The sequence below is a fragment of the Ambystoma mexicanum genome, chromosome 9, assembly GCF_040938575.1.
Source record: "Ambystoma mexicanum isolate Mex_15411 chromosome 9, UKY_AmexF1_1, whole genome shotgun sequence".
Classification (NCBI taxonomy): domain Eukaryota; kingdom Metazoa; phylum Chordata; class Amphibia; order Caudata; family Ambystomatidae; genus Ambystoma; species Ambystoma mexicanum.
The window spans coordinates 1,312,946,283-1,312,972,457 of record NC_090931.1 but is presented as its reverse complement, the minus strand read 5'-3'; the positions used below and the strand labels follow the sequence as shown (position 1 = coordinate 1,312,972,457).

Sequence of the window (26,175 nt, the reverse complement as noted above, 5' to 3'; positions counted from 1 at the left end):
GCATAAAGCTCCATTGTCTCTATTGCATAAGTCATGCTTTGCGGTTTAATTGGATTAAAGTAAATTAGCAAAGCTCTTAAATCTACATAATAGCGTGTTGGCAGCTCTCATGCCTTCTGAATGAAGAAATAGACTTACGTTGTTTATTGCTCATAGGACAGAGCGTGCATTTTATTGGGGAGAATAACTCTTGAGTAAACACAAATGCATGCCAGCATGCCATGATGGGTTGCTTAATTTAAGTAGATAGGCTTAATTCGGTCTGCAAAATTCCAGTGCGCGAATTTACCTATGGCAAGAGTGTTCTCTTGAATAGTTGCCGTAAATTTTTCCGCTCATCCGTAACACATGCTTTGTCTTCATCAGGCCTAGTGGGTAAACAAGCATCGAGCTTTTTTTCTCCCGGTTCAATCTGACAATTGGTCTTAAAGATTCATGGTTTCGTTGGATGGCGAATCTGTGCTTGCTGAATATTTAGAACCAGGAGGGAGAACAGGAAGTTATTGCCGCTCTACGCCTGGCAGGTGTCTAGCGCAGAATGTACGAAGCCATCTTCATTAGGATGGACTCCGCGACGCGCGTTCCTGATTCATGGTTTACGAGTCTGGTCCTGCAGCTGCTTCCTTCAGCGTGGCCAGCGTCCTTTATTTCCATGCAAGCATATCTCTTTGGGAAAATTGGACGGGTCAAGCAGATCTGGTACGGGCCAAGGTATTTGGGGGTGTTCTGTGGCTGCGCGAGTCATACAGCAGCTACTGAGAACCAGTACCATTAACTCTTCAGGGGAGTGAGGAGTATGGTTATTATGGTGTGGCTTATGCTGCCAATGAAATTGCCCCCTGATTCGTGCAGTGGTGGTCTAGAACTAGCAAATTAGTGCAGGCCTGAATAATATCACTGTTCTGATCCGCGTCCCAGATACGCGGAACTGTACAAAAAGGAAAAACGATTACAGCTTGCTCCAAAAAGCTCAATGTGAGGACATCAACCAAATGGGCCTTGGAAGGTTGTTTCATAGTTCAGGTCCCGTCCCAGGAGAAAGATGGCCCCCTCCCACCTCTTGTTATACGTGAAGGGTTAGGCTCTGTATGCTTCGCTATTCACGCCCCTCTCTGTGTGGCTGGTAAGACTTTGTAACGGTAGCCAGAGGGCCCTTGAACAACACACTTAAGAACTGGGTAAGGGATTTGAACGTGGTCCGCTCGGATATTGGAAGCCAGTGTCATTGTACCCTAGTTCGTGGGACACCATCCATTTCCTAGGAATTTCTACAAGTTGGATGGTGGCATTTTGAGCGCCCCGTTGGAGTTTTCCAATGTCCATTCTTAGTATCTCACACTCTCATTGCTAAGGCGCAAAGCTATTCCCCGGAACATATTATTTCTAGGAAAGATATTAACATAATAGATTTTTTAAAAACCTACTAAATAGATTTTGAAAACTGTGAAACAAAATCCTGGTTAAGAGTGTACATGTGGGGCATTGTACCATCTGCACCCAACTGCTTGTTTTTGGATGAAACATGCAATTCCATTATAGCCATTAAAAGACTGGGAGGGGTGTGAAGAGTATGATTTCAGCCTCCAATATACGTGGTCATGAAGTACTTCAATTTGCAAATGTGGTAATGGTAGATGATCCTACAATTTATCCCTAACACAATACTGACTCGCAGTATCAATGAAGTGGGTAATAATAACCCGAATTATTAAAGCGGTTAGAATCGGGAGGATTCTTGCAAGAAGCACTATAGGAAACATGATATTATTATTGCAATGAAGACGATGCTACTAACTTCTAGCTGCACTGCCATAATATACACTTTAAATCAGTTGTATTCATTGCATGAATACAGCAGGTGCGCCCCTTTAATTTATTTTTAATTAGTAAGATAGCATCTCTATTCGAAATTGATTTAAAATTCTGAACAAGAGCAATCTATCGCTAATGCTTAAAAACATTCTAAATTCAAAGTTGTGTTTGAGAAACAATGCAAACCTTCTATTACAACATGTTACTTGCTGGTCCCAGAGCGCGAAGAGGCCATGCCAAAAAGCTAACGTTGTTCTATGGCGCAGCAAGACCCAGTAATGTAACACAAACATGTTATCACTGTAAAATGCCTTCAAAGAAAAACTGCAGAAAAGGGACTGGCATGCATTAAAAATAGGGATAGTTCATGTGTTAAGTGATTACCTTTGATATGATACCAGCCTCCGCTGAATACCTGGCTGTGAAGACTTATCTCTTTACTCTCCTGAGATCCAGAAGTTGACATATAACAGCTGTTATTATAGCTCTTACAAGTGGAAGCAATTCATCTTGAATGATATATTAAACCCTGATATTATAATTATTATACTAATTATTATTATTATTATTATTATTATTATAAATACAATTTTCATATAAAATCAACACCTAATTTTCCAACGAAGGATTATTAAATACTAAAACACCTTTTGGAATTCGAATCTTGCGTGACGGAGTCACCTATGGAAAGCTCTCTGGGGCCCAACAATAGCCAGCAACTTTGTGATACAAGCCTGATGGTGGTTAACAGAGGATGCCCCTGAGCTCCCCTAATCCCCTCTCTATAACTGCATCCCATGCTCCACCATCATCCCAGCGAGGATAACCACACAGTGATACCCCAGGGTCTGGGCGTGTAACAAATGAAATAAATAAAGAAAGAAATAAATAAGGTTATTCTGTCCTCAAAAAGAGATAGCACTTATGAAAAGTGCAAGAGGATACTGTGACGAATCGAGGAAATTCATCCCTTCTCCCCAAACAGGAACCCCCCACCTGTGAGGCTAGGCACACTCTGCAACACCCTCCCTATGGGTCGAGGCAAGTGGGAAATCACTGGGAGTGACTGCCCCTTTTTTGTGGACTAGGACTCCCATTCCCGTGAGGAACTCCCTAATGTCCTCCATGTGATGGCTTATATGGACTTGTCTGATTCACTAGAACATTGTAAGTTCCATAATTTAAACAATGATAAAATTAAGCAATATAATTGTCATGATGAAATTGAAGCCATCCATTTAAATGAGAACTTGCAAAGGACCTGTGAGAAGGCGAGCAGAGAGTTGAAAGAGACAAGGGAATCCACCTCTGCGTAATGTGGCTGAAGGTGGCGGAGCTGGCATTAAGCACGGAGCCCGCGTAATTTGAAAAGCCTATGTGACGACGGTGTGAGAGATGCTGAATGAAATGCTGGGAGACAAGCGTGCAAGAAGTCCAAGGGCCCTCGAGTATACAACTCGGTGGTGGTGTGAATGTTATATCCTGCTCCCAACCAGCCAGGCTTCATGTCTCTCTCTAAGGCACACATCAATGAGGACACAGAAAGCCCTCTCAGGGATATTGTTTGGGAGTGTGGCAGAGAGGCCATTACGTGTTTATTCAGTCCTCAAGGATGCTGCTTTGGAGTGTGGCAGTGAGGCCATTACGTGTTTATGCAGTCCTGAAGGATGTTGCTTTGGAGTGCGGCAGTGAGGCCATTACGTTTTTATGCAGTTCCCAAGGATATTGCTTTGGACTGTGGCAGTGAGGCCATTACGTGTTTAAGCATTGTGCTGTAGGCATGCAGCAGTGCGAATGCTGTAAGGCTTCACAAGGCACGCATAAATGAGTATGCAGTAAGCCCTCAAGGATAGTGTTTTGGGGTGTGGCAGTGAGGGCACTACATGTTTAAGTATTGTGGTGTAGGCATACATCAGGGCGGATGTTGTAAGACCACACAGGGCATCCATCAGTAGGACACTGTAAGGCCCAACAGCAAAAATATGTTGTGTTTTGGAAGTGTCAGGAAAACACTGCAAAGGAACAATGCGTTTTTTTGGTAGGGAGGTGAGTTCTCAGACATGTGGTACACAGTTGTTTCCCATGATAATGGAGATATTCACTGAGGTGCTCAGTTTGATTTGGTTTAGAGACAGTGTGATTTGGCAGTGCTCGGACATGTGGTCCACGGTTGCTCTCGACAGTAAGGGAGGCATTTTCTGGCACTAGTGAGTTGAAGGCTATCAGACGTGCGGTATACATTCAAGATCAGCTTCAATTATGTAGTTTACTGACTCCTTCAAGTGTTGATTTTTGTATTTTGTGCTGATCAACAGCTCAGCCATTGCATCCCTTTGTGGATGAGCAATGTGCTTGGTCAGCCCAGTGAACGGTTCCATCTCCCCATGTGGTCCTCACTAGTGTGTGGCGCAATAGCAGTTTGGTTCTTAGTTGCCTGGCAAGCAGCTCTGTTCAGCCTGTCAGCAGTGTTCACAGCCTGGAGGGCATTTGATGGGTTTGTCACCCCCAGGTCACTGTGATTGTGATGGAGTGGTAGATTTCTGTCTCACATGGGTGTGTTGACAGCAATGTTCTGCTTTGGCGTGTTAGTCCCGGTATGCCTCGTTTTGATGTTCCATTCGCCCTTCAGAAATCCATGCATCTGCCAGTCCTTAACCAGTCCGATGTCTTGGTGTTTTCTCAGGAAGGAGCGGGAGGTTGTTTCGTGCTTGTGTTTCTCCCCTTCTGTTCTTCCTGTGTGTTATCTTGTGTAGATCTTTTCTGCATGTTCGTTGGTTAAAGAGAAAAGGTGTGTTGTGTTTGTTTCCCCCTGCTTGTTTGGTGTTCGCAAAGTATGCCTTGCTGGTTGTCTAATGGAAGGGGGTGTGTTATAGCCTGCTTCCCCACCTCCTCACTCATCTGTGTAGATTCATCCTGTGTGGCTGTGATGTCATAGAATGCTCAGCACATGCTGATGCAGCAGCCTGGATTGTTTTGTCTTGAGCTTGGTTCCGCCCAGAGAGCGTTAGAGAGAAAGACACAAAGCCTGAGTGGTGGGAGTCAGTGGGCTCTCCCAGTAATACTCAATATCCTGCCTACCATCTCCTGTACCTGTTCCTGATGTAACCTGTAAATGTGTGACCCAATAAAGTAACTCAAGGACTTACTACAAAGATGACTTCTGAACTTGCTTTGTAACAGTGACCACGCAAGAACTGTGGTGGGCAGCCGGCCCGTGCCATGACGGCAACACCACCATTGGGTGAGAGCAACTCCCGAACAGGTCTGACGCGGCACCGGAGCTGACCGCGTATCAAGCAGACGCTGCAGAGGCTAAGCCACAGAGCAACCAACTAGCAGAAAGAAGACTCCTACAGATAGCAGAAACATTACCCCACAGTGCATAAGGTAATAAGGGGAATGGGTCTACTGGAAACCCAAGAGGGAGTTATGATAAGTGGAGATAAACTCCTCCCAGTACCCATGAGAGAAGAGTGGGAAACAAGTTGATAAGTCAAAACTGTATCAACAGGATACAGAGAAATATACAAATCACAGAGAATGATAGAACTGGAACTCTGTTACAGTAGGAAAAGAGAATGATTACCCAATTAACAAGAAATAAGCAGCAGGAGATACCAGAGAGAGGCTTTTGAGAACCCAGACGCAGTGGGTTCATAAGGATAAATTGTACATATAAAAGAATACTTTGGGAAGTGGTGAATGAAGAGTATTTGAGAATCAATCACCAACCAAGAGAGAAGGACAATATACAAGAGAACTTTCATTCCTATAAGACTGAGGGAAGGAATCTTACTAGGACCAAGAAACCACATAAGAGAGGGGAAGGAGAAACAGACAATCCCCCGAGGGAGTTACAGAAATTAGTTCAACAAGTCACAAGAAACTATTTACGTTGGTCTACTAGAAAAATATTAAAATCCAGAAAGCATCTGGGCCAAGACACAGCAATCAAGAGAAGGGAGTCATTGGCCTTAGTTGGTTATTATAGTGGTAGGGTCAGCAAGGTTAGATTTGGGCAGCAGAATTATTTATTTGGACTATTACTCACGACTGACGAGCACCTTCGTTAATTAAGTAGGCAGGGAACACCCCATAGTGTTTGGGAAAGAAGGCCTTATTCTATCCTTTAATAAAACACTTGGTAACATGCCCTTACAGTGTCTGCATTCTTCTTCGGACCCGGCACAGTACCCATACCTGACATTCTTAGAGAGCAATAAGACCTGAAGCAAGAAGCCCCAAGAAAATTGTTCCCTGAAAATCTTTACTTTGACCAGGCTTGGCAAAGGTAAATAACTTGCCGGCCCCTTTACTGAGTGCAGCACTGCAATCTCAAAATGGCAGGCCTTTTGTGACCTCGTGCCACAAGGGGAGGCAAGACGGGCAAGTTTGATTATTAGACTGAGTGCAATACTTGGGCATACATGGAAAAAAGGGACAGATAAATAGGGAAGAGGTGGACCACCAGAGACATATCAATCACAAAGCTAACAGGAAAACATGCCCACTAAGCAGTAACATCGCCAGAACAATGCATGACCACACCAGACTATAAAAGCTCAAGTTGGAAGAAGGGAAGAGAGCTATAGGTCTGCTTCATTGAGTAAACCCTAGAACGCTACAGTGAGAAACTCACCTGCTTGGGTTGCTGAGCAGCCCCCAGAGCTTCAGAAGAACCATTACCAGGGGAACCTGACCAGCCACTGGAGTAGGCTCAATCCAAGGTGGGTTTCTCATTGCTTGGGGGCAGGGGGCATAATCAGTGAGGTCTGGAAAAAAACCTTGGTGAGGGATGAGAATTCTACCCTGGAGCCCACCAACACAGGGCTCACCTCATTAGGAGTGCATCAAAGAGGCCCAGAGGTTTGTGCAGCATTGGCTCTTCCACAGACCAAGAAAAGAAGTGTGTGGGTGCACTTAAACCACCCCGAGACTTTGAGTGACTCTAGAACCTTTTCCTGGATGCGGATTCTCTGGGACTGTGTGGATTGGAAAAAGGAATGTATTCTGGAGCCTACGTCCCCTGGTTTAGTAACACCATTTCACACCGTTTGGGTTCTTCCTCCACCCTATACTGTTTTCCAAGAACCTTTCCCTTCTAGATTGCTCCCCATCAGCCAGAGAATAGGCTTTCTTCCAGAAGAATATCAGTAAAGTCGTGGAACTAATGTGATGTGCTCTTAAGTTTCTACCTCGTGACATGCACATTTCACACCTTAAGCCAGTCCTGGCTTTTTAGCCAACCACACTGTACATGCTCAAGCTGTACAGCCATATGTCTAATGGAAAGGCAAATCTATTTTTGTGTAATTGGTGTGTGTCTGACAAGCAAGGACTGCCAAAAGGTGTCACACATGAGGTGGGCACACTTAGCTCAGTGATTTGTTGCCACTTTGCGGACACCTGTAGGTGCTCTGAGACTCCTCTGGCGGTGTTTTGGCACAGTATAAAAGCCTATTAACATGGCATATTAGTTCACACTGAGTGTGCAATCAGGATTCGTACCCACGCTTCCATGTAGGCAGCATCGAGGAGGTACATATCATAAACTGTCAAATATTGTTTGCTGTCACAGATTCACAGTTGCCAACTGGATCCGTCAAGAGAATCGGTTTTATAGAGTCTCTGCTTTTCAGCCACCCGCATTTTCATGCTGGGACTTCTAGTTTCAAGGGTTGTATTATAAATATCGGCGCTTAAGCCCCAGTACAAAAACCTGGCCTTCATCCTTAGGACGTGGAGGCAGCTGGTAACCATAGGAGACAATGAAATGGTTTGAACCTGGACCAATGAGTCATGAAAGATGGACATTAAACTCTATTTGCCATCATGCCATCTTGGCATTGGAACTGTCGGACATTCAAAGGTACTTTAGATCTCTAGAAGTCGTGCCACTTGCAGACGGCGTCTCCTCAGAGCTCTACATCTACGAGACTCGGTTTAACCTATGTTCTATTGTACTCTCACACCATTGTTTCCATTGCAATATCAGATAGACTCCTTGGTGTGCCGTCCTAAGAGCACACTATCTGGCTATGAACCGACACCAGATGAGATATCAGCGATGCATGCCAACATGTACACTCGAAAAGCCACACGTTGCATACCAGAGCAGAGACACATTCCTGCCAAGAACCATGCCCTATGAAAGGACATACAGCATGACTCAATGCATCTCCATGCAGCCACGCCCAATGCACCGTAAATGAACTATAGACTTTCAGAGAAACATACATTATGTAAGCCCGTAAACCAGCACCCCATGCAGCTTCACGGAGTTACAACCTATGCACCTTCATAGATTCACAAGCAAGAAACATTGACACAACCAAGCCATCTGCACCTTTAGAAAGCCACTCCATATGAACATTCCTAAAGCTGCACCGTACGTACCTTCCTAAAACCACACTCATAAAGCCACTCCATATGTACCTTAATGAAGCCACACCATACGCACCTTCCTAAAGCCACACCTTCCTAAAGCCACACCGTACGCACCTTCCTAAAGCCGCACCATACGCACCTTCATAAAGCCGCACTGTACGCACCTGCTTGCGCACCTTCATAAAGCCACACCATATGCACCTTCATGAAGCCACTACGTGCGGACCCTTCCTAATGCCACACCATACACACCTTCCTAAAGCCGCACCATACGCACCTTCCTAAAGCCACACTGTATGCACCTTCATAAAGCCACACCATACACACTTTCCTAAACCCACACTTTCCTAAAGCCGCACTGTATGAACCTTCCTAAAGCCGCACCTTCATAAAGCCACTCCCTACGCACCTTCATTAAGCCACTCCCTCAGCACCTTCGTTAAGCCACTCTGTACTCACCTTCCTAAAGCCACACTGTATGCACCTTCATGAAGCCACTGCGTGCCCACCTTCATAAAGCCACACCATATGCACCTTCCTAAAACTACACCTTCCTAAAGCCACACCATATGCACCTTCCTAAAACTACACCTTCCTAAAGCCGCACTGTATGCACCTTCATAAAGCCACACCACATGCACCTTCATGAAGCCACTCCATGCGGACCCTTCCTAAAGCCACACTGTACACACCTTCCTAAAGCCACACCACTCCCTACGCACCTTCATTAAACCACTCTGTATGCACCTTCATACAGCCACTCTGTATGCACCTTCATAAAGCTGCACCATATCACCTTCCTAAAGCCCCACTGTATGCACCTTCCTAGAGTCGCACTGTATGCACCTTCATAAAGCCACACCATATGCACCTTCATGAAGCCACTGCGTGTGCACCTTCATAAAGCCACTCCATATGCACCTTCCTAAAGCCACACCATACGCACTTCTTAAAACCACTTCTTCCTAAAGCTATGCCTTCCTTAAACCACACCATACGCACCTTCCTAAAGCCACTCCCTACACACCTTCATAAAGCCACACGACTCTGTATGCACCTTATTAAAGCCTCTCTGTATGCACCTTCCTACAGCCATTCCGTACGCACCTTCATTAAACCACTCCGTACGCACCTTCATACAGCCACACAATATGAACCTTCCTAAAGCCACACCATATGCACCTTCCTAAAGCTGCACTGTATGCACCTTCATAAAGCCACACCATATGCACCTTCATGAAGGTACTGCGTGTGCTCCTTCATAAAGCCACTCCATATGCACCTTCATAAAGCCACACCATACACACTTCCTTAAACCGCACCTTCATAAAGCCACTCTGTACGCCCTTTCATACAGCCACTTCGTACGCACCTTCATTAAGCCACTCCCTCAGCACCTTCGTTAAGTCACTATGTACTCACCTTCCTAAACCCACACTGTATGCACCTTCATAAAGCCACACCATATGCACCTTCATGAAGCCACTGCGTGCGCACCTTCATAAAGCCACTCCATATGCACCTTCCTAAAGCCACACCATATGCACCTTCCTAAAGCCACACCTTCCTAAAACCACACTGTATGCACCTTCATAAAGCCACACCATATGTGCCTTCCTAAAGCCACACCTTCCTAAAGCCACACCATACGCACCTTCCTAAAGCCACTCCCTACACACCTTCATAAAGCCACACCACTCTGTATGCACCTTATTAAAGCCTCTCTGTATGCACCTTCCTACAGCCATTCCATACGCACCTTCATTAAACCACTCTGTGCACACCTTCATACAGCCACTCTGTATGCACCTTCATAAAGCTGCACCATATGCACCTTCCTAAAGTCGCACTGTATGCACCTTCTTAAAGCCGCACCTTCCTAAAACCGCACTGTATGCACCTTCATAAAGCCACACCATATGCACCTTCATGAAGCCACTGCGTGTGCACCTTCATAAAGCCACACTGTATGCACCTTCATAAAGCCACACCATATGCACCTTCATGAAGCCACTGCATGCGCACCTTCATAAAGCCACTCCATATGCACCTTCATAAAGCCACACCATATGCACCTTCCTAAAGCCACACCTTCCTAAAACCACACTGTATGCACCTTCATAAAGCCACACCATATGCACCTTCATGAAGCCACTCCCTAAGCACCTTCATACAGCCACTCCACACGTAGCGTGAAACAGTCAGACTATGTAGGAATTCTACGTGTGTCTAGGCACACATCATTCTTCAACCCCTCAAGTCCAAATTGAATGCTAGCAGGTCGATTGATTCTGCGCCACTACCAAAGACCATCGATAAATGTAATGTGCGTCACAGCAAAGTCTCCTTTTCCAGTCCTGGCTAGTGAATGTTCTTATAAAACCTTAACACCTCTGACCTATTTTTTAAGTCAATATGGGTATTTTTAAATCAATGGAAGGACTCCTGGACTTATAACTAAAATAATGTAATGTCAATACGTCAGAGGAGTATGACTGATGCATACCAGCGCTACATAACAAAAACATATGAACTTTGAAAGAGGCCAAGAGGGCAAAGTAAAGTGAATAAGAAACTACAAGTACCAAGAGGCATTGGTGTTGCCAAATGAGGAAGATTGTTGAATTCTTTAAAGAGAGGTTGAAGTGGTCATGCAGAGGTCTGTGTATAATTCTTGCAGTTTTTAAAGTCTTTGGCAGTAAAAAGCTATAAAGACAAAACATGGGGAAGGGAACCACACATAGAGAAAGCCAGGCTCGAGCCCAGAGGAGAGAAGCCCGTGTTGAATTGTGGCAAAGTAAAAGTCAAGAGCAGAACAGTGTATGTATCACAAGGTGGACGAAGCCTAAGGAAATGATGGAACTGCCAAAAGCTCGAAGCCCAAGCCTGAACTGCTGATTTGCAGCAGTAAGCCAAAGTGTGCAGGACTGATAGAGTTGTGCCAGCCACCTATCCTTTTTAAGAAACTCTTGAGACCCTGTGGTGCTGAACGTGGGCAGGGCAGTTGTTACTTAAGCCATTTCGATATTTCTTTGAAGACACTATTTTTCCGTTTGTATTCCATTAACACATTTGTCATTTTGAGAAGGAGGGTAAGGTTAGTTTTCTTTTTTAGTATAGGCTTTTTCATTTTGACTAGACTAACTGGGACTTCTTTGTTATTTGTTTAATGGTCGGGACTACTCCCATTCTAGACTTAGGGCCAGTTAGGAATTCTACCAACCCAACCAAAATACCAAATAAAGGTTTTTGAAACATGCATCTATTGCGTCTACTATTGATACCATGCCTTCCTTACAACCCTGTCTCCCTCATGTACGCTACCTGACAATGTATGACCACCCGTCATCTCTGGTGTGCTTGGGGATAAACCTGCATGTTTTTGCTATTTCATTGGATTGTTACTTAAGAAGGGGCCTCTCAGGATCACACTAACAGAATCACTCTCCTTCAAAGCAGTCCATCTGTTTTCTATTGCCAATAATCACTTGCTGGTACATTTATTTCAGGATTATTGACTGTGAAGTGAGTTAATAATGTTAGTGTTTTAGTAGGTATTTTGTTTCTTATTGTTTTCATATATAGCCAACACTGCCTTATGGTGGCATAATCCAATTTAAGGGACCAAGCCACAGGCAAGGGCACATACTGAGTGTAAGGTAGGATTAGCACCAGAGGTGAGATGTTGGAATCCTAGAAGCTAGTCGAAGTCCAGGCATTATTCTTCATTGGCACCCTTCTTGGCTTCTTAAACCAATCAAAATGCTCGGAATTCTGGCTGTATTCAGCAAGGACAACTTTTGCATTCCCCGCTCCCTCAGCCCCCTCACCCCTTAGTACCCGCGTAGTTCACTACATGGGTGTAAATAGTGTTTCCCTTCCCCAAAAATAAATAAACATACCTTTGTGGAGCGGCCTGGTGCCACGCAGTGCTGTCTTCCAGGCACTCTCTCTTCAATGTTCATGACATCAGTAATGAACATTGAAGAGGGACTTGCCTGGATGACAGCACTGCAGCGTTGGGCCGCACCGCAACGGTAAGCTACTTTTTTTTTTGTAAGTAAAAAAAAAACATTAGCACCCGTGTAGGGTTCTACATGGGTGCTACTGCTGATATGTCTTTCTATGGCTGGCAGACCCTGTAGGTAAAGGCACCACCACCCTCGTTAAGGGAACCTTGCTGCCACCTTGGGGCATATTGCCTCATTAGCACCCTGGCTGCGGTGGGGGAGGGGAGAAGTGGCCTCTTAGCCAATCCGAAAGTTAGAAACTGGTTCTTTACCTCATGTTAAAGCCTCCGTTCTAAGCCTCCTCAGAATTCCCTTTGTCATGAGTAAGGCGCACACTGTGTACAACGCGGCAGCATGTCCCCGTTTTTCCAACACTATCAGTTTGTCCTTGAAAGATACACAAACCCTTTGACACTCTTAAGCACCTTTGCAGAATTCAGACTTGGTTCTGCCTGTCAGATGGATGACAGACGCCTGGACCTTCCGATCACATCACCGCTCCAACCATAGACCATTTCCAAGTCCTTCTGCGTCATGCCATGTGAAGATGTAATGACAGAATCATCAGCATGTCTGTCTCCTACACTGCCAATCCCAGCTGCAACTCTGCCACCAGAAGGGCATCTTGAATCCGGCTACAACTCAAGGACTGCATATAGGTATAAGCCTGGAGACGAGCATTCTCAGTCTATGCTTCATGCTCAGAGACAACATCCATATCCAGAAAAGAGTGACCCCCACTCAATACACCCCCAATTCATAAAAGAGATCAAGACTCATCGATTCAAGGAACCCCTGTACCAGCCGCCGGGGGAGCATGCGTCGCCCCTCGTCCCATCACCCACAGTCCTAAACATCCGATCCCACCATGCCAATCTCCACTCTTACACCCATCCATCCAAATAACTTTCTCTTCAAACTTTACTCAACAGACCATGTGGCTTGAAGGTATTACTGAAGATCTGGGACTGGATGGAAAGAGGTTGCGTTGGCTAAGGTCAGGGACGTCATTTCACCAAAATGCCAGAGGTAGCAGAAGTGACATCACACAACCTATAACCTCTTATGACATCAGAGGAAATTATGTCATTTGACCCCACCCCGAAGTGACGTCACAGGAAGCAATGGAACACAACCTTTCATGCCTTGACAAAACAGGAAGTGGCCTCACATAGCATTGTTCCTAAGTACACTACAAACAATATGGTTACGATATTACTATAATGTGATAAACGTTTCATCCAAGAATGGATCACCATATGTAATGTTAATATCAGTGTGTATAGGCCCATATTACTAAATGACTGTGAATGCAAACAGATGTCCAAGGCCAAATGATAAGGATGTGTTATTATATAGCACTTACGCTTAGGCACTTTATAAAGAACTAATATACACCCAACCTGTGTTGGTACTCATTTATCGACCTCAGAAGGATGAAAAGCTGAGTTGAGGTATTTAAGATCAGACTAAATCAGTGACTCACCCCCTGAAGTGTGCCAGAAATAAACCTTTAATGAGTCTGGCAAGTATTGCATAGAATTCCAGCAAGACTAATTATTTGTTATTACTATTCTTTCCTATTAGGGACACTGCACAAAGTGATACACTTGTGGAACCCACTTTGTTTTTTAAGAGGCCTGATCAAAAAAGCCAGCCAGTCAGGAAACAAAGAGCCACATGGCACTGGCCATATCCCAGAAGCTTACATTTAAAAGAAACATATCTATATATATTCTTTTCTTTTTGGGGTAGCAAGGGGGACCACGGGGGTAGCAAGGGAGACCCCAGGGGTCTCAGCCGCGACCCCTGGCGACCCCCAAATGACGTCCGTAGTTGGCTTGCACTTTAACACAGTCTGATTAGGCACGAGCAACCCTCCGCGGCTCTGCTTGCGGTTCAGCTCCGTCCACGCTCCTTTATGAAATTATTCTGTAAGCAATGGCTCCCATTCTTCAGAAGCACAAACTCATTAATCACATTTACATACACAGCCAACAGCTGCCTTTCAGAATAAATCAGGGTGAAGGCCTTGCTAATGGATCTGATTTGTTCCCAAAGTCTTCCCAAGATGAAGGCCTGGCCTGATAAAAGATTTATGAAATTAAGTCGTTCAAAGTAAGATATTTGTGTTTATTTTCTGCTGAAAGCAGCTCTACCACAAATGTTGAACACAGGTATTGAACCTCGATGCATAGCGGAATTCATTCACCAAGATGGCGCGGGCATAAGGAGACGTGACTGAGATGGTAGACCCCAGTGCCCATTTACAGAGACAATAGATATGGGTATGTATTTGCAGAGTACTCCAGACTTCCAGTGGAACCTTATACCAGTATACATCCTTCAAGCCAACAAGCAACATTCCACATGAGAGCTTTTTTCATAAAGTCCTGGCTTCTTCTTTACATTCTGGCACTTGTAATCCTAGATTTTACCATTATAAATCCTGGACTACGATTCCCAGAATGCAAAGACAACAGAAGACCCGACCAGGGGTAGGTTGGCATGCACGATGCATATTCATATTCATATTTCTGTGACATAACACGGCTGTTTAATTTTACAAAAGGTAAGTTCAGTGGTAAGCTTTATACCTAGAACCCCTCCTTAGCCCCCCCCCCCCCCAGGGAGATCATGCTTGTTCTGCTTGTAGTAGCTTTTGCGTCAGATTTGGTTCTTCCTGACCAAAGAGGTTACTTTCAAACAATTGTGAGAACAGATATGAAGGTGACAGAGGGAGGGTGTATCGAATGCAGAGGATACAACCTTTTCACCTATGGTGCTTTACAAAAACAAATCTCACCGTCCAACTTTGCAAACCCAGACCTATTGGTTTTACCAATGCTTGTTATGTTATATTACCTTATGTTACCCAATATGTGTACTGTGCCCATCACCATCGTAGTGGTTTTACGGCACCTGGTCTTGTCAGAAAGGTGGCATATTGTGACCCTTTCAGGGTGTCTCCAAACCTTAGTCTGTGGAAAGGAAGTGGAGATTCGGGAGGAGGTGATAGGAAAGAGAAATGAGACAACAGAATGACCATAATCAGAGAGGAAAAACAATTGGGTTGTGTGGGAGGGCATATGGTTGTTGAAGTAGGGATGAGTGTTTCTCAAAAGTAATAAGTTATTGGTAAGCATGAGTTTTGGACTCAGGAGATCACAGTTCAGTTTAGACCCGGATTGTATTGTGATGGCAATATCTCGAATCGCTGAACGATGGTAGCATGGGTGGATTGGGAGCATCGGACGGGATTTGATATGAGGCTCCCAATCCATCATGGCCACATTTATTAATCACATCAACAGTGGCAGCCATATTCATTAGACATAACAATAACAATTACAGCAGAAACAACAAATATGTTATGCAGCACAAAACCGGAAAACACTTTGATGAACAAAGCAGCATGGAAACAAAACAAGCTCTTAAATTCAACATTGAACAAGTTCCTCCCCAACTTAAACAGTTCCACTCACTTATACAAAATGGCCCCCACTCTAACAGAGCTTTCATCATGACGCATGCGTTCTGCATCACACAGATGCTGATAAATCACCTGGGACCCTATACTATGTATCTTCAATAAGTATGTAAGACATACATCTCTGTAGCCCCACCTAAAAAAGACCACCATCTTGGTTTATCAGTGAGTGGATTGGATGGTTCATAGTCTAAGTGGGTGCGAGGTGGTTGGAGTGAAACAGAGGACTGCCCGCTGATGTAGTAATTTGGAGAACAGCGGTAGAAGGGCCAGAGAGGACTTTCATGTACACTTTAACTGAATTGGTCCAACATGCATTGGGCCTCATTACGAGGAATGCAGCCGCGGAATGAACGGTGCTGGTAAGGGACCGGCACCGTTCATTCTGGGCCGCCACATTGTGAGTTCTGTAAGCTGGTGCCGCTACGGAAGTCTGGTCAGACCAGACATCCTTAGCGGCACCCGTGAGCAGACCAGGATGCCAACAACGGACCCGTCATTAAAGGGTCCATTGTTAGCATCCTCCCCATTCCCATTGAACCCTATGGGGGCTCAAATGGGAATGGGGACGTACCGGGTCCGGGTCCCGGGAATGGGAATTACCAGGCCTGCAAAAGTCAGCATGGCCCGGTAATTCCCTATTTCTGGGACCCGGACCCGGTACCCGGTTTGGGGGTAGCCATGCCGCTAAGAATGGCATGGCTACCTCCAAACTCGTAATGAGGCCCATTGTTTTATTGAGAACCAGGAATGAGGTGGTGAATACAAATAACTTGAGGATGTGGGATCTCTTCAGTGTCCTGTAAATTGTTAACATACATATACGACTTGCACACAAGTGTACTTTTTTCTTTTGTACATATAATCAAATGCATGTTTGGATTATTCACCAAAGGGGTGACAGATCCAATGCTTATAAGTAGGAAGATAGAAAGCCTGAAATTGGTATGTGGCACATGTTGGGGGCTATTTAAAGACTGTGAGAGGCGATTTCATCGTATCCCAGTAAATTGGTAGAATTTATAAATCAGAGGTGGTCGCCTGTGATCATTTTCCCAATGTCTCAGTGGGGGCAGGCGCCCCACACTTAGAGAGGAAAAGTGAAAGTGGCTGCGGGTCGCTTGAGCCCGCAGTGAGCCCAGGCCCCAGACCCACAAGTCCCTGTTATGAATCACAGATGAGCAGACAAGGAATGTGGACACAGATTGATCTTTGAGAATGTGCCCCTAAGATCTAACTTGTTTTCTTTTCTTTGCTATTGCCCCCCCCTATGGAACTCTACATTTGCATGGCAAAGTAAGTTATTTATTTATTCATGTACCTATTCCCTCTGTTGTGTGTACAGCGCCTTGAGCAATAGCACTATAGGACCATGCAACATAAATAAACACATACATTAATTTGGCGTCATGGAGCAACACTAGCACGGTGTCACATCTGTTAACAAATGCACAGTAAAGTAGGTGATTAGCCCTGTGGTGAGCAAGGGGTGATACAAGAGGGAAGGGTCTATTGTAGACATGGGCACTGGTGAGTTGTGGCCCCTGCCGACTTGTGGGTTTTCAGGGGTCTGCAACCTTTGACTCTGCAGATCTTTTGGATTACATCTCCTATCTGTCCCAGCCAACTTAATCAGTGATTAGGAATCTTGGGAGTTATAGTCAAAACCATCTGGGGAGATACAGGTAGCAGACCCCTGGAGAATTGGATGAACAAATAGGAAAGGTGCACTACATGAGAAGGAGTCAAATCACATTAACTGGATGGGAACCTTCTGCAGGGCTTCGAGGACCACATACTTGGCTATCAATGCGAACAGCCGCTCTTACCTTCAAAAGTAATGGTGGGGTGTTCTCTCCGGAAGCACCGCTGCTCTGGATCGGAGTCCGGGCTTCCAGGCACATTCTGGGATATGGAGAGGTGGAATCCTAGAATTAGCAGTCTTGATAATGACCTGGATAGGGCCTTCAGCCTTGATGCAGCCATAGCGCAGGCCTCGGCTGCACTCTAGCTTATGAGCTAGTCCTCTCGGCTAGGGTTCCTGCAAGAGAGAAGCGTACAGTCATCAGCCAGTTTCCAACAATCGGCAAAGTTTTTATTTTCTCTAGGAGCATATTCAGGTTTTTGAGTCTCCAACAAACAAACTGTGATTGGTTGTTTTTCCGGGCAACATTTCCATAGATGGGAGATAAAATGAAGAGATGGTAACCCCAGAAGTCTGGTAGGGATTAGACTGTCATTCAAATCATGCCAAGCAGGTAGTACTGGATTATTAACTATGAATACAATGTTGGCTACAAGCAGTACTACTAACAATGGCAGTCGAGGTTAAACCGCTGCTACCAGCATATACGCTCCTCTGCCGTCGCCGCCTATACCTTTAAATAAGGTTCGGAACTTAGGGGCCTGGATGGTGCAAAAACGATTGTTTAAAGTTGCAAATTAGGAAAGTTTTCCAAACATGTTTTTTATCAACTAAATGTTGACAAAAATTCTTCCATATTTTATATTTTCACAACGCGTTAATTTCAACTAAGTTCGACATATATGATTCGATCGATCTGGTCGTCTAAACTTGAAAGGATCCAAACTGCAGCAGCCCGGCTGGTCCCGGGTCCTTATCGTGCCAAGAAGACCCGCCATACTCCAGGCCTTCAAACAGCCCTACTGGCTCCCACTGTTGGGAAGAATTCATTTTAAATCCCTGTGCCAGACTTTTAAGCCCCTCTCCCCCGCCTCAAAGGTATAGGCTCATCGGTCGTATTGAACAAAATCACTCCCTGCTTATTTTCTGCGATCCTTGCAATCCTTCAATGCTGAGCTGGTGGGGGTCCCAAAAAGAAATCATCAAAGGAAGAGCGGTAAGTCTTCAGCTTGCCAGGCTGCCTCTCTATGGAACCCACTGCTTAGTCGGTTCCTAAACATAACAAGTTTTTAGTTTTCAAGCAATCAAAACGCTTTTGGAACTTTTTCAGGATCTCTTGGGCAATGTGCCTCGTGCGGGGCTTGGTGACCTTATGGATATTTTCCATTGCTACGTAGAAAGGCCAGTTAAAATATTTCTTCCATTTAGACGTGAAGAGCTGGTCCTTCATGATGATCCTGATGGCGCAGCCGATTCGAATGAAGGAAACAATCTACCAGCATCGCCACCTGGTGGTGGTGGCGGTGCCATGTCATTGCGGAACCTCCTGGGATTTCAACAGCACTACCACACATGTCTGCTGCTATTCCTTATCTTAATAAAACAATGGGACTGCCTTAGCAGCTTGCCCGGTACCATCATGGAGGTTACAGGAGGCTGTTCTCCGGCCAAATTTACCCCCGCCCTGGGGTTCACTACATTTGAGAAGGCCCATCCGTCCAGCGTTCTGTATGGGAAACCCAAGACATGACCACGAAGCACTGCACCATGGATGGCAAGGTGTACCGCACCCTCCTCCCCGCCACATGATCGACCAATTAGAAGCCCATACAATAAATGCCCTAGTACTGTGGAGAATCATGGAGGACATGGCGGCATGTAAGGCCTTGGAAGGTATCTACGTGGGACAGCATGAAAGCACGAGCATTGCACTCAGGGGTTAAGCGGGTGTTGAGCCCTCCACACATTCTAATAAAGGACCAGTACTTTAAGATAATTTGTTGCATAGCCCTTCATTACTTCCCAGATAGGAGTGTGCTATGTGCATTCTGATACACACATACATTCACGCAAGACTATGGGGCGATGGGAGTGGCCACAGCCGTGGGAGCTGTGGGCAGCAAATACAACTCTGTCAATAGCTATGACTAGGGGCCACAAATGAAACTTGCACACAATGAGTGTCATGTCTACACATGACAACAAGAAGCCTCATTCATGATCGAGAAGTCAAGTGAACTCTCGCTTACCCTTCATAGCAAGGATTGCGCCTCAGTCTTTACTTTTCACTGTGCTTTTCCGCCGGGTACAGGAGAATATGCCACTGGATTTACCAGCATAAAAACAGGAATGATGACCGAGAAGAACATGAGAGGGACCACCAAGCCCATTCACGTGGCACATTTTCCACTCGCCGTACACTACAGACGTGGCAGGCCTTCCTTGTCTACCACCGAGCACGCTTTCTGGCACACCTAGCAAGTTCACACTATGCAGAGGGGGTGCCATACACACAGTGCCCTGTACCAAAGGGGCTAAGGTCCTCCTTTAGCTCCCACTATTGGGAGGCGGATACTAGAAACTCTGAGGGCGGTGTTACCTGTGTTTGCTGATTCAGAAGAGCCAAATCCAGGTGGCCAAATGCAGTCATTAACCAATGGGAAAGCCGGCAATCACGAGCCCTGACCTGATTGGGCACAACATCTGCCACAACATGACCCTACCGAAATTTACAGAGGGAGATTTGAAGAGCATTTACACTTCTCAAACATACTACTAGCCTCAAGAAGGCTCCGACTGATCTATAGGAATCGGGGCTGAGCCGAAAGCCTGCACATCTGACAAGTGTGGGCCACTTTTCAAGGTCAATGTGGGCCACTATGTTGCATTAATGCAACGCGCAGCTTGGGGTTCCGAGCAATGCTACTGACCCAATAGGGATTGAAAGTAACAATTTGCTTTCATGCTACAGAAAAAGCCCCTCTAGCTACGACTTAAATAGTTTGCGACAAAGAGTAATGAAAAGCGATTAGCGATTGTGGGAGACTTTGTTTAAAAATGTTGCCAGGTCTGTTCTGTCCTCTCCGACATTTACTGTAGTGTATTTTACTTAAACAGTATCATTCATTTTATTGTCGCCCCATTTCATCTTGTGTGTCTTAGTTCTGTTTTGAATTGACGCCATCGACTTCTTAATATTGGAGCCAAGGAGACATAGTGCATTCTCAAGCATTGTTTAAATATTATCACAAGTGCTCTGCCAAGAGTTGCAGAAGGCAAGGTGTAGTCACCAAACACTCGAGTCTGTTCAACGTAATGCATCAACTCGGGCCCTGTGTTAGCAAGCAGCCCCAAGGGCGTTTTAGTGCTGTGAAAGGGTTAAATAAAAGACCACCCAGAACAACTGCAAAGCTTCGAGGTGGGGATTCGATGCTCCTTCAAAGATTAAGGTGTGCGCGTATTGCAGTACAGAGTAAATACCGAGGCTAAGCCCCCGGGTTTAAGACCCAACAACCAATAATCAGCAACCAAACGGGCCCGCGGCAAAGGCGGAAGTAAACTGTTGAACAATCTGAGGCGTAACGTCAACACTGGAGCTTCCTGGTTTACTCCACGCGGGGACCATGGCACGTGCAGTTCGACACTGTAACATCAGTTCCTTCATCCAACAGGAGAGCCCCACCTGCCCATGTGATGTGTGACAGACCCCTCATGCCATCTTCACTTGTGGTCGCTGCCAGCTCGCCGGGCGCTGTGGTTGGCGCATGGTGTCATTTGGACGTTTAAGTAACTTGTCGGAATATTTGGATTTGGGTATTTGCTTTTATTTGAGGTGTCTGTAGCCTGGTGCATGCTACTGAGGATTATGGTTCGAGCACGAGGCATTGAGGTTATGTGTGCGAACCTAGCATCTCCTACAAGACTTTAGCTGACTGCCGCCGGGGCGTCTTCAGGGTTCCCAGGAAGTGCCAATGATCAGGATTTAGGCGGAGCAGGGAGCGAGTCCTACAGGGGTGAGGCTGGCTGGTGCAGGGACATATATGCCAACATCATCATTTGGGGAGACACTAGTCCAGTCATGGTTTCAATTTCGCAATCCGCCACTTGTAGTCCTGGATGTCCCTACTATAAACCCCAGACTACAAGTCCCAGAATCCAAAGTTAAAACCGGGACTGGACTTGTGTCTCCCGAATGGAATGGATAATGTTGGCATGACTCCTGGGATTTTCCGCCGAAACGTTTGCATATATGCAAATGAGTGGCCTGCAGGTAATGGCCGTCCACAGTTAGGCACCACCAGGTGGCCTGGTCGCCTTGCAGCACCTGAGCTCTTTAGGGAGGTACCTGCCATGGGGCTATGATAGGGTTTGTGGTTCAGTCGCTTCACTGGCATCCAATATAATGACTTCTAGGACAAGAAGGTGTGTTTGGGGGGCTCCTCGCCAAACACAAGAGAAGATGCAGAGCTTGGGATGGTGCGGAAAACGGAACAATAGACAGGCATTACCAATTCAGCCATGACAAACCTCTCCTTGGCAGATCAAGGGACTGTGCAGCAAGATTGAGAAGTTGCAACTCAGCCTTGGCAGAGGGTCCAATTAAACTCATTTTACAGGCTCGGGTGTTTAATAACATTCTTTGTCTACTGTTCTTCCGCTGTATTCCTTTTCAAGACTAAAAGTCTCCTCTTGCCTGACACCCATATACTAGGCATGGTAGCGCCACCTCCTGAGTCTGCAAGGTCGTGCTGCAGGTGCTGCATGTAAGCTGAAGCTATTGGCATAGGAAGCCAAGATAGGCAACAGATGGGATGTGAGGAGGGGTGCACAGCATGTGGGTGCTTGGCTTTTTACCCACGCATTGACCCCCACATTCCACATTAGCCCCATCTATTCTAACCCACCACGTGCTGCTCCGCACACAGAACACCCCTGTACCCGCTCCAGGGACGTCTTTGAGCTAGCTCTGAGCTTTTAAGGTGTTGCCGTTGTTGGTGTTCAGCGGTTTCTGAGGGTAAATTGGCTGTTCCCAATTTAGGCCAGCATTGTCCTAATCTGCTAATCTGCAAGGAATTGGCCAATCCTGCCGCAGTCTCTGCCTCTCCTGTTCCTTCCCAGGCCTTCTGTGTGGCACTGGCCTCTCATTTTGTCTCAAAAACTCAGGACATCCTGTCCACACTCTCTTCCTATCCTCTCCCTCCCCCTACTCTGATCCTCCTCTGACCCTTCTGCAGCCACCCCTCCTCCCTCCTTCTCTTCCTTTCCCCTTTTCTCCGCAGACAAGGTTTCTAGACAAGTCCGATCTATGAAAGTCTAGTCGAAACAGGTTTACCCCTGTTCTTCCAAAACTATCAAGGACCACATCGACTCCCTGGCTCCTGCCCTGGCTGATTTCTGCAACCACTCCTTCGCCACTGGAGTCTTCCCATCACCCCTGAAGCAGTCCCTTGTGCACCCCCTTCTTAAGAAACCCTCTTCTGACCCCACTTGCCCGGCTAACCTTCGCCCAATCTCTATCACTCCCTTCCTGGGCAAGCTCCTGGAGAAACTTGTCATCACCCAGCTGAATCTCCATACTGAATCTGTTGGTTGTCTTCATGACCATCAGTCTGGCTTCAGAGCTGCCAGAAGCATGGAAACTGCTCTCCTCAACATCCGTGAAGACCTGCTCTCCAACCTTGATTCTAACACCCCTTACGTCCTCATCCTGCTTGATCTCTCTTCTGCCTTTGATACTGTCAACCATGCCATCCTGCTCAACCGTCTCCGTGATAACCTGGGTATCACTGGTCAGGCTCTGGTGTGGCTGACCTCTTTCCTTTCTGACCGACCCTCCCAGGTCCAACTTGGGTCTTTCCTCTCTGTCTTCTACTCTGCCTCTGGTGTCCCCCAGGGGTCTAACCTCTCTCCTCTGCCTTAATGCCAGCAAGACTGAGATTCTCGTCATTGGCACAACGGCTCCCTCCTTCCCTGTAGATCTCTGGCCGGCCTCTCTTGGCCCTCCTCCTGCTCCCACCTCTGAGGCTAAAAACCTCGGGGTAATCTTCGACTCCACACTCTCCTTCTCTCCTCACATCTCTGACGTCTCTAAGAAGTCACACTACCAGCTGCACCTCCTCAGAGGCATTCTTCCTTTCCTCTCCTTCCCCCAGAAGCTCACTGTCTCCATAGCCCTGGTTCTCTCTAGGCTGGACTGTTTTTGTATTTTTTTTTTATTTTTTAATTTGTGTTTGGTTTATTTACATAAAAGTAAAATAAAAACCTTTACAGTATTTCCATTGATTTAGAAGCAAAATTCACAATAGAACAATCTTGAATTATACAATTAATTAAACGAGCAAGTTAAAAAAAAAAGAAGCAGCTTCAAGCTTATTCATCGCAAACAAATATTAGCAGAATGAACGCATTTTTAAAACACATTATAAAAGTGCTTACATGTAAAAACAACAGACAATACATACGTACTAGCACAACACATTAAAGAAGAATATTCATATCATTAATAATTAGAGTTCATTTAAATTTGATTCGATAATTGTCAAAAGTTCAATTAACTTTAGAGTAAGACGTAGGCTTACGCCACCCATACATCGATTCCACAGCGATTCCATAACAATGGATGTCTGACTCTGGACATCAAGTTCAAAAATTCTTGATAGCACTATTGAAAAAAATGAGCAATATATTACTAGATGTTTAAGTGTTTCCTTTGCCTCTACAATAGCACAGAAGCGGCAGGAATCAGAGCTGTTAGTTGTATTCCTTTCATTCCAGTTTTTGATTTTTGCAAGTGTGGGAAGCTGGTTTAATCGGAATCGAAGAAAGGTTTTTCGACCCACAGAAGATGGGAATTGTATTAGGTAAGTAGGTTGATCTCCCCATTTCCTTCAAAACATATTATATTCTGAATATGAAGAATACATTCCTCTCACATCAGACATAATACACCAATGGTAGAGTTTGTATTCCTTCTTTTGAGCAGGAAGAAGCATAGCCATATTTTTGGGGGTTTCATTAATTGATTCCAATATAGAGTTCAATTTATCTGTTGTTATTTTCAAAGAACGGATGCAAGGATTATCCAGAATTTTATTGAGCTCTACATATAAAGTGTTTTTGGGTGGATCAATCATTTTTATATAGTTTTTTATGTTGCACCAGTTTCTTTTAGCGGATAATGGAAGCAAATTAATTTCATGACATATAATGACGTTTGGAATGGACTGGGCTAAGCCCAGTGCAGACTTCCACAATCTTCCCTGCAGTACATCAAGGAAGACGTCAATATCGAACAAACACATGTCAAGAGGATATAGAAGGATCGGTTCCACTTTAAGCAAGTAAAACTGAATGAGAGGCAATAATGAAAATAAACAATATTTATGATAGATGATTTTCATTTGAGAAGATAACATTTTAGCTTTATTATTAAGATAAGTTTTCCACATGCAAATGGAGTAGGTATCAGTTAAGGGATAACCTAAATAACAAATAGACGAAGCATAGGTAAGAGCAACTCCATTTAAGGACCAAGAGTATTTATTTACTTTGCAGCGCCCTTGAAAAAAGGTTAGGATAAATGATTTCCAATGATTTCATAGGATTAACTGTGAGGTTATGGGCCATCGCAAATTCATTAAACAAATCTAGTTTTCTTTGCAGACCAAACGGAGTACGATCAAAAAATAACAAATCATCTGCGAAACCAAACCAATCCAACTTAATGGGCCCCAATTTAGCAGGATAAACTATCTGATCTTTCCAGAGCAAATCTATACCTTGCAGGTAGAGATTAAAAAGGACTGCCGCCATGTTACAACCTTGTTTCACTCCAATTTCGGTAGTGATTGAATTTGTTAGTGCTCCATTGCGGTTTAGACGTATACGATACGTAGTGTGTTGTTGCAACAAAGCAATCAAAGCAACCAAGGAGTGAGAGATGCCAAGATCGATCAATTAAGCCCAAGAATTTCTCGCATGACACTATCAAAAGCAGCCGTTAAATCCAAGCTGGCCATGTACACTGGCCCCAAATGCGAACCAGCAATCTGTGCTTGAAGATGTGCTAAAATAGTGGGATTAAGAGGACAACCAATATATTTTCTAAAGCCAGCCTGATAAATAGACAATAGACCATTTTGCTCAATAGATGCTTGTAGTTCCTGTAAGAGTAACAGCGAGAATATCTTAGATGAAGCATCAGTAAGGGCTATCAGACGATAATTACTAGGAAGACCGGGCAGTCCTTTCTTGTAAATTGGAATAATGTGTGCTGAACACCAAGACGATGGAATAGTGCCAGTTTGAAGAATCAGATCAAAACGGATCTTTAATAGGTCTGCCCAAAAAGTAGTATCAGATTTATAGATACATGGAGGTAGCCCATCGGGGCCAGGCGCCTTAGATTTGTTAAGTGTACCGATGGCGTAAATGATATCACAAATAGTCCATCTCAAAGGCATACTACATTCAACCCTCGGAAGGTTACCTTTAAGGAAGGCAAAACGATGAGGCATCTGGTATTTCTGCTTGATGTAGCTCTTCCAAACATCTGCAGAAATTACAGATTGAATATCCGTAGACTGAACTGATTTAATGTTGTGCAGAAGTGACCAAGTTTGTCTAGTATCATGTTTAAGCTGATGATAGAATATATTTTGGTTATTAGCAACATACATTGAGGTTTTCAAGAATTTAATTTTGTTTTTATAAGTCTGCTTAATTTTTCTTATTGCGGACGTCATTTGAGCAGTAAGAGGCATTGATCTCAAGATCTCTTTTATGGAACGATTTTTTTCTTTCTTTAAGTTAGCAAGGGTGAAGTTATATCT

At 44.9% G+C, this 26,175-nt stretch overlaps 1 protein-coding gene across 2 annotated transcripts in view; it reads right to left on the bottom strand.

Moving 5' to 3' along the window:
- The window catches only part of SEMA5B (semaphorin 5B), a 1,093,184-nt gene that overhangs the window by 624,688 nt on the left and 442,321 nt on the right, over nucleotides 1-26,175 (bottom strand). For both annotated transcript variants that reach the window (XM_069616686.1, XM_069616687.1), the window contains one exon: nucleotides 17,529-17,740. In XM_069616686.1, coding sequence (XP_069472787.1) covers nucleotides 17,529-17,685 — 157 coding nt within the window. In that variant the 5' untranslated portion in view covers nucleotides 17,686-17,740. The remainder of the gene's footprint in view (nucleotides 1-17,528; nucleotides 17,741-26,175) is intronic.